This window comes from Ovis aries, chromosome X (genome assembly GCF_016772045.2).
Source record: "Ovis aries strain OAR_USU_Benz2616 breed Rambouillet chromosome X, ARS-UI_Ramb_v3.0, whole genome shotgun sequence".
Lineage (NCBI taxonomy): Eukaryota > Metazoa > Chordata > Mammalia > Artiodactyla > Bovidae > Ovis > Ovis aries.
In genome coordinates, this window is record NC_056080.1 from 17,268,798 (window position 1) to 17,283,663 (window position 14,866).

Sequence of the window (14,866 nt, forward strand, 5' to 3'; positions counted from 1 at the left end):
ATCATGAATCCTTAATCTTATAATAGATACTTAAAAGTACATCTCTTTTTGGATTTAAATAATTTCTGAGGTTCACTCCTCTAAGAATCTTTCCTTCATAAACTACATACCACTGATAATCATTAGCAGCAGTCCTTCTATCTCCCATGCCTCTTAACTATGTCAGAAACACTTGTGTAATCATTGCCTTTTTTCGCTCGTATGTTCATATAGTTATCTGTTTGTTTCTCTTGTCTCTCCCCATAGACTAGGAGATTCTAGAGAGTGGGAATTGTGTCTAATTATTTATACCCTGGTGGCTCAGACAGTAAAGAATCCTCCTGCAATGCGGGAGACCTGGGTTTGATCCCTGGGTTGGGAAGATCCCCTGGAGGAGGGCATGGCAACCCACTCCAGTATTCTTGCCTGGAGAATTCCATGGACAGAGGAGCCTGGCAGGCTATAGTCTATGGGGTCGCAAAGAGCTGGACACAACTGAGCAGCTAAGTACAGCACACAACACAGTACATTACTATATAACCCCAAACACTTAGTACAATTTAAGGTACCCAGTGCATAAACATCTATTCATTATGAACAGATTTCATTTTTATAGAAAGCCCAGAGATAAATCCACACACATATGGACACCTTATCTTTGACAAAGGAGGCAAGAATATACAATGGAGTAAAGACAATCTCTTTAACAACTGGTGCTGGGAAAACTGGTCAACCACTTGTAAAAGAATGAAACTAGATCACTTTCTAACACCGCACACAAAAATAAACTCAAAATGGATTAAAGATCTAAATGTAAGATCAGAAACTATAAAACTCCTAGAGGAGAACATAGGCAAAACACTCTCAGACATAAATCACAGCAGGATCCTCTATGATCCACCTCCCAGAATTCTGGAAATAAAAGCAAAAATAAACAAATGGGATCTAATTAAAATTAAAAGCTTCTGCACAACAAAGGAAACTATAAGCAAGGTGAAAAGACAGCCTTCTGAATGGGAGAAAATAATAGCAAATGAAGCAACTGACAAACAACTAATCTCAAAAATATACAAGCAACTTATGCAGCTCAATTCCAGGAAAATAAACGACCCAATCAAAAAATGGGCCAAAGAACTAAATAGACATTTCTCCAAAGAAGACATATGGATGGCTAACAAACACATGAAAAGATGCTCAACATCACTCATTATCAGAGAAATGCAAATCAAAACCACAATGAGGTACCACTTCACACCAGTCAGAATGGCTGCGATCCAAAAATCTGCAAGCAATAAATGCTGGAGAGGGTGTGGAGAAAAGGGAACCCTCCTACACTGTTGGTGGGAATGCAAACTAGTACAGCCACTATGGAGAACAGTGTGGAGATTCCTTAAAAATTGCAAATAGAACTACCTTATGACCCAGCAATCCCACTTCTGGGCATACACACCGAGGAAACCAGAACTGAAAGAGACACGTGTACCCCAATGTTCATCGCAGCACTGTTTATAATAGCCAGGACATGGAAACAACCTAGATGTCCATCAGCAGATGAATGGATAAGAAAGTAGTGGTACATATACACAATGGAGTATTACTCAGCCGTTAAAAAGAATTCATTTGAATCAGTTCTGATGAGATGGATGAAACTGGAGCCGATTATACAGAGTGAAGTAAGCCAGAAAGAAAAACACCAATACAGTATATTAACACATATATATGGAATTTAGGAAGATGGCAATGACGACCCTGTATGCAAGACAGGGAAAGAGACACAGATGTGTATAACGGACTTTTGGACTCAGAGGGAGAGGGAGAGGGTGGGATGATTTGGGAGAATGGCATTCTAACATGTATACTATCATGTAAGAATTGAATCGCCAGTCTATGTCTGACGCAGGGTGCAGCATGCTTGGGGCTGGTGTATGGGGATGACCCAGAGAGATGTTATGGGGAGGGAGGTGGGAGGGGGGTTCATGTTTGGGAACGCATGTAAGAATTAAAGATTTTAAAATTTAAATAATAAAAAACTAAAAAATAAAAATAAAAGACAGGGAAAAGGTAAAAGAAAATATAAACACCCACCACTATTTGTTTAACTTTAGGTATAAAAAAAGAAAGTCTAGATATTGATAATAAGTCGTACCTGATGCATTGAAGGTTTTTACTATAGTGATTTTAGTTTTTTCTGCAAAGAAACAATTTAAACATTAGAGAAGAATTGTTACTTATTTTTTAAAAACAATTTGCCATGAGTATCATTTCAGTGAACTGCTAAGAAAATCATACTGTTGACACCTTCAAGACACTATGGGTCATCTCAGTAGCAGGATGAATGAGCTTTACGTACTCAGATCATTGGCAGAGGGTGGGTCTGGATTTGGACTGCTGTTTCCCCAGTTGGATCACATCTGTTACACACCCCACTGCTTGCATAATCCTACCACAGTTTCTATGTGCTGCTGCTAGACAAATTAATGTGGACTTACACGTCAGATGTGCAGAATTAAGTCATTATAAGGATCTTCATTCAGGTGATAGGTTGTAAAGAGAGGGCAATTCAGAATGAACATTAATGTAAACACTAAATACAAGATCGAAAATATTGCTATGATACTCTAATATCATGAAGTATCCTGCTATTTTCTTAAGAAATTAATAAAATAATAATGTAATATTACTGACATAAAATTATCCTCAGAGAGGTAGAGAATATCCAACTACAGTCATACAATAAGCTCATAGCAGAACCAGGAGAGAACTGTTCAAAGTCTTGATTCATAGGCAAATATTAACATACTCTGAGGAAGCAAACCTTAGAAATACCTTCCCAACACACTCTGGGGACAGAGCCATGGCTTGGTTTCCAGTGAAGAGAGAATCAGGCTCATAAATGCTTACTGTAAGGATGATGTAAGAGACTGTGTTCAGGGCACAGATTTGCTAAGAAGGTCTGTCTCCTAGGGTTAGTGGCAAGTTCTGCAGAAAACATCAAGGTCAAATCTTAGAGGAGCACTTAATGATGATGGTATTCTGAGTTTCAGAAACCTCATTTCTATATGTTATTGATGAGTTTCTGTTTCAGTATGTGAAAGAGCCATGGGCAATGATTGGTGGTAATCATAAAGACTGACAGCATTTTGCATTAAGAATCATTTAAATATATTGCTTGTTCCAATACATTCTTTTCCAGAGTAAATAAAACACAACTGTGAAATGAACTCCTGGTTCTAGTGAAAAAAGAAAGTGGTTTTAGGGAAGAAAGTTCTTCAGCCTCACAAATAAAAAATGCAAAATGGAACCTATGGAATTGAGAGGAAGATATAATAATATGACATAGTCTCAGCTCTGGGCAAAAGTACAGTTACACAGACATTCTCATCCATTGCTGGCAGGAATGTTGTTGGGTACAACTTTTCTAGAAGGTAATTCCATAGTAGGTGTGAAGGGCCTTAAAATATTCATAATGCTGACCTAAATAAGTCCAATCCTTGAAGCACATTCTACAGAAATTAGGGAGGAATGCAAAGATATTGGCACAAGGATGTTCACTGCAATAATTTCTATTTGAAAATCAAAAACAAATTTAATGTTCACATATGGTACAAGATGGAATACTATCAACTCACTAATAGTTACAGATGCTGAACAGGGGCTCTGACAATCTAGAAGGGTGAGATGGAGAGGGAGATGGGAGGGAGGTTCAGGAGGGAGGGGACATGGGTGTACCTATGGCTGATGCGTCCTGATTCTGACAGAAAACCACAAAATTCTGTAAAGCAATTATCCTTCAATTAAAAAAATAAATGAAGTGGCAAAAATAAATAAATAAAATCAACTGAAGCAAAAAAGTAGTAATGGATGCTGGAAAATACTTATAGCTTAGTATGAAGTCAAAAGGGCAAGATATAAAAATTTATGTAAACTATGACAATTTTGTTATACACTTATACATACTATATATGTATATGATAGTGAATGGAAACATACCAAATTATTATCAGTAATAGTCTTAGGAAAGTAATATTAAAATGATTATAACTTTCCTCTTTGCATTTTTCTATATTCCTCATTTTTATGAGTTAAGATGAATTACTACTATAATCAGAAAAATAATAAATGTTATTTTAAATGGAATGCTATTGCTGTAAGAGTTTGGAAGCTCAGAAGTGTGGTGACACCAGAACTATATAGTTCGGGGTCAAAGTAAAATGAGTAATAAGTCAACAGTTGGAGTCATAGGAAATGGGCCAGGAGATAACTTTTACTAACCCAGAGGAACACAGTGAGAAACTCAAGAAGCCACAGAATACAAGTTATTATACTCAGAAATAACTTGACGTTACCTGTTTTGTTCAAAGTAGATAACACGCTTGAAGTAGCATCTGAAATAAAGTAATAAAAAATTAGCACAATTTATTGGCATGATTAACAAATACATGCATCTTCATAGGTTCCTTAAACATTTCACTTTCCTTCAAATCCTGGAGAAGTTAAGAGAGTTTTGCAAAAGCCAATTGGCACTAGCAAATGTATTTGCTGCCCACCCCCTTACCATACTATCACTCCCCAACTCCCACAGACAATGCCTGAGAAGCATTCATTTAAAAATGTGTTTCCTGAACACATGTTATGTGCCTAAAACATAACACTCCTATAATTATTAGATTTAAATAAACTCATTCATGTTGCTTAATATTTTGTCCCCTTTTTTCTCTATCATAATGAAAGTCCCTAAGGAATACAGTTAGTATCCCTTCTACAGTTAGTACTAACTTTAATACATAGCCTTGGAGATGCTTAATGCATTTGTACCTAATGGTATACTCTTTTAAAGCAATCTTTAAGGAATTCTAATTTAAGTTCGAGATCTTGAACATGGTATTCAACCAACTTTTAAGGTAATCTCATTTTCACCTTGTTTTACTTTAAATCTACCCTATTGGTATTTCTTTAAATGAAAATCCTTCTAGAATTTATTATTCTGGATGAAACTTTAAGGGGGAAAAAAAGGTATGTATTATATTATCACACTTTTAAAAAAACCCACATAAATGGGATCTAAAAACTACTGCCAAAGTAATTTTGAAGATGTTCTTTCACTGTAAAAAAGTAATTGCACATAAAAATGATAATGTCTGGCCCTTTCCACTGGACCAAATGTGAATTTAAGAGTTTTGATCAGCATGTATTGCATCTCTAATTGGTTAGCTCCTTAACCACCAACCACATGGTGAGATTTCATCTTAACTAAGAGATTGTGAAAAGTGTTGGGTTTTGACTGCACTAAGATGGAAACTGTCTACCCACAGTGGAAGGGAACAAAGTGTGCCGCCTTGCCCACCTCCCTCGAAAACAGCCCAATTCTCTGCTCTTTTCCTGAAGCCAGAGTGTTGGTGTTTTGTTTTTTGTTTTTTTTTTGGTATTTGATACTACTTAAAAATTGATAAAAATCATCTGTAAAAGGCTGTCTTTGAACACTCTGTGCCTCCAAATCCAGGCTGAATCATATTAAAGTCACTGGATGTGTTTTTCCCATTTAAACAATCTGTCCTGTACAGTATGTTGGCATGGTTCCGGAAAGTAAGGAAGGCTCTCAAAATGTGATCAATAGTTCTTTCCTTTCAGAGAATAGTTGGAGTGGCAGACACTGTTCTCCCTCCACAATAAACCAGAAAGTCTAGGTTGAGGGTCTGGGGGATTTTTTTGTGTTAGTGTTTGTTATTTGAATAAGGAAACTTTCAACATCATTCATTACACATTCATTCATTATATTAAGGGTTCAATTTTTACTTGCTTTAGAAAAGTTCTTACCATTTAGGCTTGTAGTTTCAACCTCTTTTATCCCAAAGAAAAAAGACAAGAAAAAGGTATAATTAAATCAAAACTTAACAAGTTGGGGTAAATCTAGGTTAAATTTTTTCAAAATCTTGCCTGGAGTACCATTGGAGTAGGAGACAACATCAACAAGCGATGATTCAACTGCAGGAGAAAAAAATTCCAATAAATACACTGAAACAAATTTATTTACTGAATTTTAAGGAGTTAGAACTTTTGAGATATAATCATGAAAAGCAGACAACATGCTATCAGACCAATATCTAGTTAAATCTGTAAGTCCCATAATCACTCAGTGAGTATACATTTTATCAGAAAATCACAAAGAAAGGACCTAGGAGATGAAATAAAGATAACTGTTTCATTTCACAGCCAACATGAGACTCATGACTGCAAAGCCTGCTGTGACCTATAGAATATTATGGAAATAAGTTTAGGGACCACAACAAAGTATTTTCAAATTTTTTCAGTCAGACGGTTCTAGACATGCTATAGTTTAATAATTTGACACATAGGTTCTACTCTGTTTATAATCACACCTGGTAACTCTACTCACAGTGAATTTAGGATTTTAAAAAACAACACTGCTATCACTCAATACTGTACTACCTAACACAATTTCCTGGTAAGTTATTTTAAAATACGGCTGCTATTAAGGCAATCAATCAGGTTGTAAATTTCCTGTGGAATAACTCCACTTACACTAAGAGGTCAGTCTATTGCACACGCTTTGCATGTTTAAATATTAAAAAGATCCAATAGTTTGACCTCTCCATATACACAGGACAAATAAACAGTTTACAACTAAAACAAGCTTTGCAGTAGGGAGCCTGATATTCAGCTGGTAAGGACAACATCTGGGTGTGTCGAGGCACTTGGCTGGCCTGTCTGTTTTAGACCATTCATGCGTTGGCTGAAACACACACACCCTGTCTGTCCTACATTACTGCTTCCAAATTTTGTCATTTACTACATTTTTTAAAGTTCTTTCATTTATTTATTTAACTACATTTTTAAAACTTACCTAGTATATTTCTTGAGAAGCAAGGTAGTTCTTGAGCAATAACATTCAAAGTGTGAATAGAGAATCCTTTATTTTGGGGGCAGAACAATATAATTTGGCCAAAGCTGGTTTTTAACGAATGACTATTCATTTTTCTGAATGGTGACACCACCCAAAGAGGCCTGCAGGCACAGCTGCAGAGGCCTGGATGTGTGCTGGCTCTCCCCCTTGGGCCCCAAGATTGTGCCTAGCATCTATGTTTCCAAACTCCGACCTCATTCCATGCAAACAGGGCTTTGCAAAGATATCATTATGATTAAGTCTAAGAAGACTAATACAGCACAAGAAAAATACAGTGGTTCATTTTATCCTAGAAGTGTAACAACGAAGGAGCAAACTAGCTTAGTAAAATGGGCTTGGGCTTTGGAGATTTGCCATCCTGGGTCTGAATCTTTGCCTGATGACTTAATAACTTAATAATAACAATCATTATTACTTGCTGAGGGTTTACTCTGTGCTGGGCACATGTGTTATTTCATTTCATTTCCACAACTTCCCTATGAAGTAAGTACTGTTATTCTCCCCAATTTATAGATGAAGAAACTGAGGCACAGTAAGGTGAAGGAACTTGTCCAAAGTCACACAGCTAGCAATGGAGATGGGAGGGTAGTGGCCAAATTCAAACCCAAGTAGTGTGGCTCCAGAGAATGAGCAAGTTTCATCCTGTCTGACCATCAGTCTCCTCATCTAGAACATGAATATAATCCCTATACTGTAAGACTGGAAGCAGAATGAGACGTTGGAAGACTCCTAGGCATGTAGTATGTGCATGAGCAGTAACAGTAATTACTAATTTTACTTAAGTGAATGAATTAATAACAGTAGAAACTCACTTTCATGCACTTTGGCCACCTCACGTGAAGAGTTGACTCATTGGAAAAGACTCTGATGCTGGGAGGGATTGGGGGCAGGAGGAGAAGGGGACAACAGAGGATGAGATGGCTGGATGGCGTCACTGACTCGATGGACGTGAGTCTGAGTGAACTCCAGGATTTGGTGATGGACAGGGAGCCCTGGGGTGCTGCGATTCATGGGGTCGCAAAGAGTCGGACACGACTACTCAACTGAACTGAACTGAATTGAACTGAAGGACAGAACATGAGTTGACTCACTCCTTAAACAAACAAACAAAAAAAGATTGTTTTGTAACAAAAGATTGTTACATATACATTACAGAAAGAGAGAAATACAGGAGGAGTCAGAGAAGCTACCTGCTGCCTCTTGAGGCAAAAGGCTGTGTGAAATTAAATAAGTTACTCAACTGTTACAGGCATCACTGTGTCATTAACTAGGGGATGGTGGGACCACATTATCCCTGAGGTCCCATTACAGCCAGCAGTCTCAAATGTGGGTTCTGTTCCTGGTTCCTGCCAAGATGGGTCCCAGTTATAAATTTTTTAAACTCATTTGCCTTCCCATTCTCATGAGTCCTAAGCCTTTTGAAAGATATTCATTTAGTGTGGTGCTAACGAAGTATATTTAAGAGAACATTTCAACACTTTATAGGAACATTCAGCATGTTTATGTTCTTGATACTCTTCAGGACACTTATGAACTAGAATACTAAAAAGAACACTGAAGAACATTAGTAGCTACTGTGATGAAAATCTACAATTTAGTCTCCAGCTGTTTAACAATGTGGGGGGGATAGGTATGCCTATCGTCTTTTGCTATTGATTTATCAGGTGTAGGTTTAATGACAGAATTCAATTAAGCTTCATGCAAGAAAACAATTTTGCTGGATCTGACACTGCATGGAGAACTTTATTCCTGAAATGCCACCAAAGTCATAAAATAACAATCTTACCAGATGGTGACAGCAAACTGGAATTGTAAGCATGTTCTGTTGAGGAAAAAGGTGATTTAAAGTTAGTTTAGTTTGTAGATAAACAACAAGGACCTACTGTATAACACAGGGAACAATATTCAATATAATAACCTATTAAGAATTTGAAAAAGTATATAGCTGAATCACTTTGCTGTATACCTGAAACACAACATTGACTGTAAGTCAACTATACCTCAATGAAAAAAATTTTAAATCAACAAAATTGGTTTAGTTAGTGCGTGAATTTGTACATTAACATCTTTAATGGGAGTGAATGTAAAATGAATTACAAATAGCTACCAAAAGAGGGCAGTATGATAATTTACTAATATCTTCAACAGTCTAATCAGTTCTATCAATTCTCCACAAAGACTTATCTCTGGTGAAGCAATTCTCCCAACTATTGACAGTGCTCTATATATTTGTCATATAATGGTCTACTGCCGCTGCTGCTAAGTCACTTCAATCGTGCCTGACTCTATGCGACCCCATAGACAGCAGCCCACCAGGCTCTCCCATCCCTGGGATTCTCCAGGCAAGAACACTGGAGTGGGTTGCCCTTTCCTTCTCCAATGCATGAAAAGTGAAAAGTGAAAGTGTGATCTAGTACATTTTAAACTAAAAATGATGATTAAGAACTTTGGTTGTTGGCTAATGTTCATTAGGATGTGTAAATGTGTATACCTGCATAAATTAAACTTCCCTTAACTGTATTTCTTTTTATACCTATTAGCACAGACTTTATACCTCTAATTAAACCATTTATTTATTCTGAGTTAACCTAGAACAGACACCTCTGGGTATAAAAACTACAAGAACTGCTGTGTTATTTATTTTGGGAGGATACTCAGATTCCTTAAAAGAAAAGTAATTCTATTCTTTCTCAATGAAAATGAATACACTTACTGGAGAAACTTCAGAAAACAGATGAACAAAAAGAAGAAAATTAAAATGACCTATAATTTCACCATCCAGAGATAATACATATAAATCTGTGGTGCTGGAGAAGACTCTTGCAAGTCCCTTGGACTGCAAGGAGATCAAACCAGTCAATCCTAACAGAAATCAACCCTGAATATTCACTGGAAGGACCGATGCTAAGCCGAAGCTCTAATACTTTGGCCACCTGATGCAAAGAGCTGACTCACAGGAAACGACCCCAATGCTGGGAAAGATTGAGGGCAGGAGGAGAAGGCAGCGACAGAGGATGAGATGGTTGGACAGTATCACTGACTCAGTGCACGTGAGTTTGAGCAAACTCTGGGAGATAGTGAAGGACAGGGAAGCCTGGTGTGCTACAGTTTATGAAAATGTACAATAAGATCATGTCACAAATTTGTAACATGATTTTTCTCATAACACTACATCCTAAACATTGTGTTGTATCATTAAACAATTATCCCCAATATAATTTTGTGATGACTGCATTGCATTTCATTGATTGGATGTGCCACTAATCCTTTAATGGACATTTTAGTGTGTACAATTTGTCATGATTACAAAAATGCTGCAAGAAATCCTCTTGGTAAATTTTTGCATACACACAGATATTTCCTTCAGAAATTCCATGAATTTTGATTGCCAAGATGACCTACAGAAAACAAACCAATTTATACCGCCCTTTGCAGTACACGACTATTACTTTCCCAAACTCTAACCCACATAGGGGTTATAAATTTTTAAACTGCTTTTAGTTACAAAGGAATGGTTATTTCCATAGTAGTATCTGATACACAATTAAAAAGAAAGAATAAGTACACTAAAAAATAAAATTGCACACTGAAACATACCTGGTAACTTGCGGGAACCTATTTTCCGTAAATCGGAACACCATTTTCCATAAATGGTGGTAGGGTACTGATTATTTTCTGGTATAAATAAAACCCAGTTCTGCTTGAAAACACACTGAATGGAAGTGGATAGTGCAGAGTAGTTAGTTCCTTGATTCTCTAATTGGCACTTCCTCTTCTCAATCTGTCCAATATATCCCTCATGCTACCTTAATATTCCACCAATCAAATGAGTCTGTTGCGTTAACAGGATTTTAATTTTGAGAATGCTCCTGGGAGCACTAAGGGAAAGTCAGTCATTCACAGCTTAGAATGAATTGATTCCAATTGGCTGAAGTCTTATTATGTAGCAAAGATCTACCATCCTGAGCCATGTTGAAAATTTCTGGGAAGAATCAACATTCAGTATGGGCTACCTGAAAATGACACATTGGTTTAGGCAGGTGAGGTAGAGAGGGGGTGGGAACATGGCACAGACAGGGAACAGCACTGAGGAAACGCTGAGATCAGGAAAAAGGGATGGAGAGTGATGCTGAAGGACAACACAGGATAATATTGCTTCCTTTTTAATTTTTTCCAGTGGCTGACCTGAGTCACCAATGGTTTCTACCTTCTCCATTGCAAAAATCCTTTGATGAGAACTATGTACCCGATGGCACCCCACTCCAGTACTCTTGCCTGGAAAATCCCATGGATGGAGGAGCCTGGTAGGCTGCAGTCCATGGGGTCGTGAAGAGTCGGACATGACTGAGCGACTTCACCTTCCCTTTTCACTTTCATGCATTGGAGAAGGAAACAGCAACCCACTCCAGTGTTCTTGCCTGGAGAATCCCAGGGACGGGGGAGCCTGGTGGGCTGCCGTCTATGGGGTCGCACAGAGTCGGACACGACTGAAGTGACTTAGCAGCAGCAGCAGCATGTACCCACAGGGAAAGGGGCTGATTTGCATTTTACCTCTTTCTTAGATGCTAGAGGAAATGGACAACTCAGGGGTAACAGGAGAGCCAGAGTAGAGAAGGGAACTTTACTGGGCCATCTCTGGGTAGACAGGTTTGGCAGGCATGGACTCACAATCAAGAAAAACCTAATCAAAACATAGATCAAAGGCTAGATCAGCCCAGCCTTCAGGGCTCCCAGCAGAGACCTACATCGATGAAGGGAGAGAATCCAGTAAATAAAGTTAGAGATTTTTAAATTGTTATTGTCCACATTTTTCCTTTGGCTTTCCCCCCCCCCTTCTAATGGCCCAATTATCAATGACTAACATTTTATTCACTTTTTCTGTCTCTCATTATAATGCTCCACATCACTCCTCCTGGTTCAACATAGAGATGTCCCCATAGGCCTTCCACTTTCCTGAGTATCAGCGTCTGTTTCTCTTGGGCTCTCTCCTCACTTCCAATTTGTTACTAGCAAAGAGGTGGTCGGCATTTCCAGTGAGTCATATATTTGAGTTCCATGCCACTCTTAGGAGACAAAACATTTCCATTGTTAAAAAGATTCACAAGCAAGGAAAGGAAAAACACTTAAAATTTTCAGACTTTCCTTTGGAAACTTACAAAAAGCAAATTTCAAAGCATTATTCATTTATTGAAGTGTTGATTTAAGTCCATAAATAAAATTATTGTGATCTGTCTATAAAATTTACTCAATATGACTCCCTAGTGATTTTTTAAAAACAAAGTCCAGATATTCCAATTATGATGAACAGGAGTTTGGCATGGCTAAGGTTTCAATGGAAGTCAAATGGAGGAACTGGCAACTCAAGAAACTGGCCCCCTCCTCTCCTCCATGGAGTCTCTTTCCCTACATCACCTCTCTGGCACATTCTTCGAGAGTTATTGCCACCACTTCCTCAAATCCAATCCCACATGGCCAAGCGTAGTCTGACCACTGCCATGTGAACACCTTACTCTCACTGCCTCTCTAACCCTACATATCTAAGAATTAGTCCCTCATTACCCCACAGCATTTCCATACCTAATCATTCTTGAATTTGATAGACTGCTGGAAATGTAACAGGGAATGGACAATTTTGACTCCATGTTGGATCTCTTTGACTGTAACCTTTGCTTTTCATTTCTTTTAATATAATCATACATAATGGCCTGCCTCAGGGAACCCTCCTCTTCCTCACTGTTAAAGTTCCTTTGTTCAGCTATCAGGGAGACAATCTGACCCTGCCCACCTGGGAATGGCTGCAGAAAAGAAATTAATATATCCCCTATTTTTCAAGATAAATGACTTTTCTTACTTCACCTCCCCCAACTCTGTTCTATAAAAGAACCTGGCATCCAGACCCCATAAAATGGTTAATTTGAGACATTAGTCTGCCATCTTCTCAGTCTGCTGTCTTGCCAAATAGTTGTTATTCCTTGCCTCAACACATCTGTAGACTCTGGCCTGTTGTGCACCTAGCGGAGTGAGCTTGACTTAGTGACACCAGCTGAACAATTTAAGTACGTTAGTTTCCTGCTGCTGCTGTAACAAATTACCATGAATTTAGCAGTTTAAGACAATGCAAATTCATTATGTTAGAGTTCTGCAGGTCCAAAGTCCACCTGGTCTGGTCAGTCTTGCCAGACTCAAGTCAGGGTGTCAACAGCCTGCATTCCTTTCTAGAGACTGAGGGAAAATGTGTGGCCTCATTTGGATAAATGGCAGTTCCTTGCAGTTGGAGCATCCAGGTCCTCATTTTCTTGCTGGCTGTAAGAAAGTTCAGTTCTAAAAGCCACCCACATTTCTTGGTTCATGCTCCATTCCCGAATCTTCAAAGCTAGCTACAGTGGATGGGGTGGGGAAGTCCTTCTCATGTAGCATCCCTCTGAATCACTCTTCTGCCTCTTCCAGTTTTAAGAAAGCAAGTGACTAGATTGGGCCCACCCAGGCTATCCAGGATCATCTCTCCATCCTATAGTCCTGATCTTTAGTCATGTCCGCAAAATCCCTTTAAGGCTACATATTTAAGGTTCCAGGTATTAGGAGCGGACATCTTTGGGGAGTCATTATTTTTCCTTTTGACTCAAAAATTCAATTTTTTAAACTTATAGAGAATATGAGTTGCAAGGAACCACACTGTGAAGAAAAAAATCCCACAGGGGTAAAGTGAAGGGCCCAGAACCCTCGAGTTAGTTTCAGCAATATAGCTGAGTTTACGAACCAAAGTCTCACTCCTGACTCCTCCCATTCTCCACCTCCCACCCCCAGATCCAGTCATCCATCCCGTGCATTCTTCTCACCATAGCAGCGAGCTTTTGCACGGATTAAAGAGAAATGATGTGTGTGATGGTAGTAATAGTGAACACTGATTGATGCTTCCTGTGAGCCAGGCTTGACACATGAAGGGCTTCATACATATTTCATTATTTAATCAGCCAACAACTGTATGAAATATGTGGATTCCTTAGAATCAGTCCATTTTAGTGTTTGAGAAACTAAGGCTGGGCAAGGTTCTGTGAATTGTTCCATGCCTCCCTCAGAATTCTCTGTAGAGCTGGGGTTTGAACCCCGGCAGTCTGATTTCAGAGGCTACCCTCTGGGCCTCTATTCTGCTTCCCATGATAGACTCTGCAGACCATAAATTAGTATATAAATGTGGAGTGTTATTACTAATATTCCCTAATTTCTCTCTCATCTTTTTCTTCCCATGCACACTGCCCACTTCTAAAGCCAGATCTTGATCGCCTCACACTTAAGTGAAATATTAGGAACCAGAATCTTCTCAACTGGAAAGGATCCTAACGTTCTTCACATTTGACTTCTCCCCCAGTTCAGTGAGCCAGCCACCAAATGCATACCACTGGCCACATCCAACTGACCTCCGTTGTTCTACCTTGCCCAAATAATGGGACTCACACTGAAGTTTTTGAAAGTTTGAATTACTTACCAACATTTAAAAATCAGATTTCAAATAAAATTCCAAAATTTTACCCTTCCAAAATTGGAAGTTTCAGATGACCTCTGTCAGCTCTCTAGCCCTTGAAAGCATGCTCTGGCAGGAAGCTGATGGATACGGCTGTCTCCTCTTTCTTAAAAGTGTATTCACTGATTCCACCATTTACTTAGCACTTGGGTGTATACCACTGGGCACTGTTATTAATACTTAACTTTTTCCCTGTATGTCTTGTTTTCCCAACTAAACGCTAAACTGCTTGATGCTTTATTATCTTCAGTTATCCAGTGCAGGGCTTTGTATGTGATAGATGTTCAAAATATGTTTGGACTGCCTGACAACATCATTATGGAGTCTCTATCAGAAACACATCACAGGTAGTTCAAGAGCAGGAATTTAATGCAAATACTGCAAGGGGTCAGGTCCCTGTGATACAAACCACAGCAGGGGAAAGATGGGCACATCTGAGAGCAGTG

The 14,866-nt window shown here is 38.6% G+C and overlaps 1 protein-coding gene across 36 annotated transcripts in view; it reads right to left on the reverse strand.

The window, feature by feature from the left end:
* ADGRG2 (adhesion G protein-coupled receptor G2) overlaps window positions 1-14,866 on the reverse strand; it is a 131,230-nt gene that overhangs the window by 37,700 nt on the left and 78,664 nt on the right. For 13 of the 36 annotated variants that reach the window (XM_060407707.1, XM_060407690.1, XM_060407705.1 and 10 more), the window contains 5 exons: window positions 8,688-8,723; window positions 5,923-5,961; window positions 5,794-5,817; window positions 4,326-4,364; window positions 2,126-2,167 (listed from right to left, as the gene is read on the reverse strand). In XM_060407707.1, coding sequence (XP_060263690.1) covers window positions 2,126-2,167; window positions 4,326-4,364; window positions 5,794-5,817; window positions 5,923-5,961; window positions 8,688-8,723 — 180 coding nt within the window. Of the gene's footprint in view, window positions 1-2,125; window positions 2,168-4,325; window positions 4,365-5,793; window positions 5,818-5,913; window positions 5,962-8,687; window positions 8,724-11,452; window positions 11,608-14,866 lie in introns of those variants that run through there. The other 23 variants (XM_060407710.1, XM_060407697.1, XM_060407696.1 and 20 more) reach the window with 7 other exon arrangements.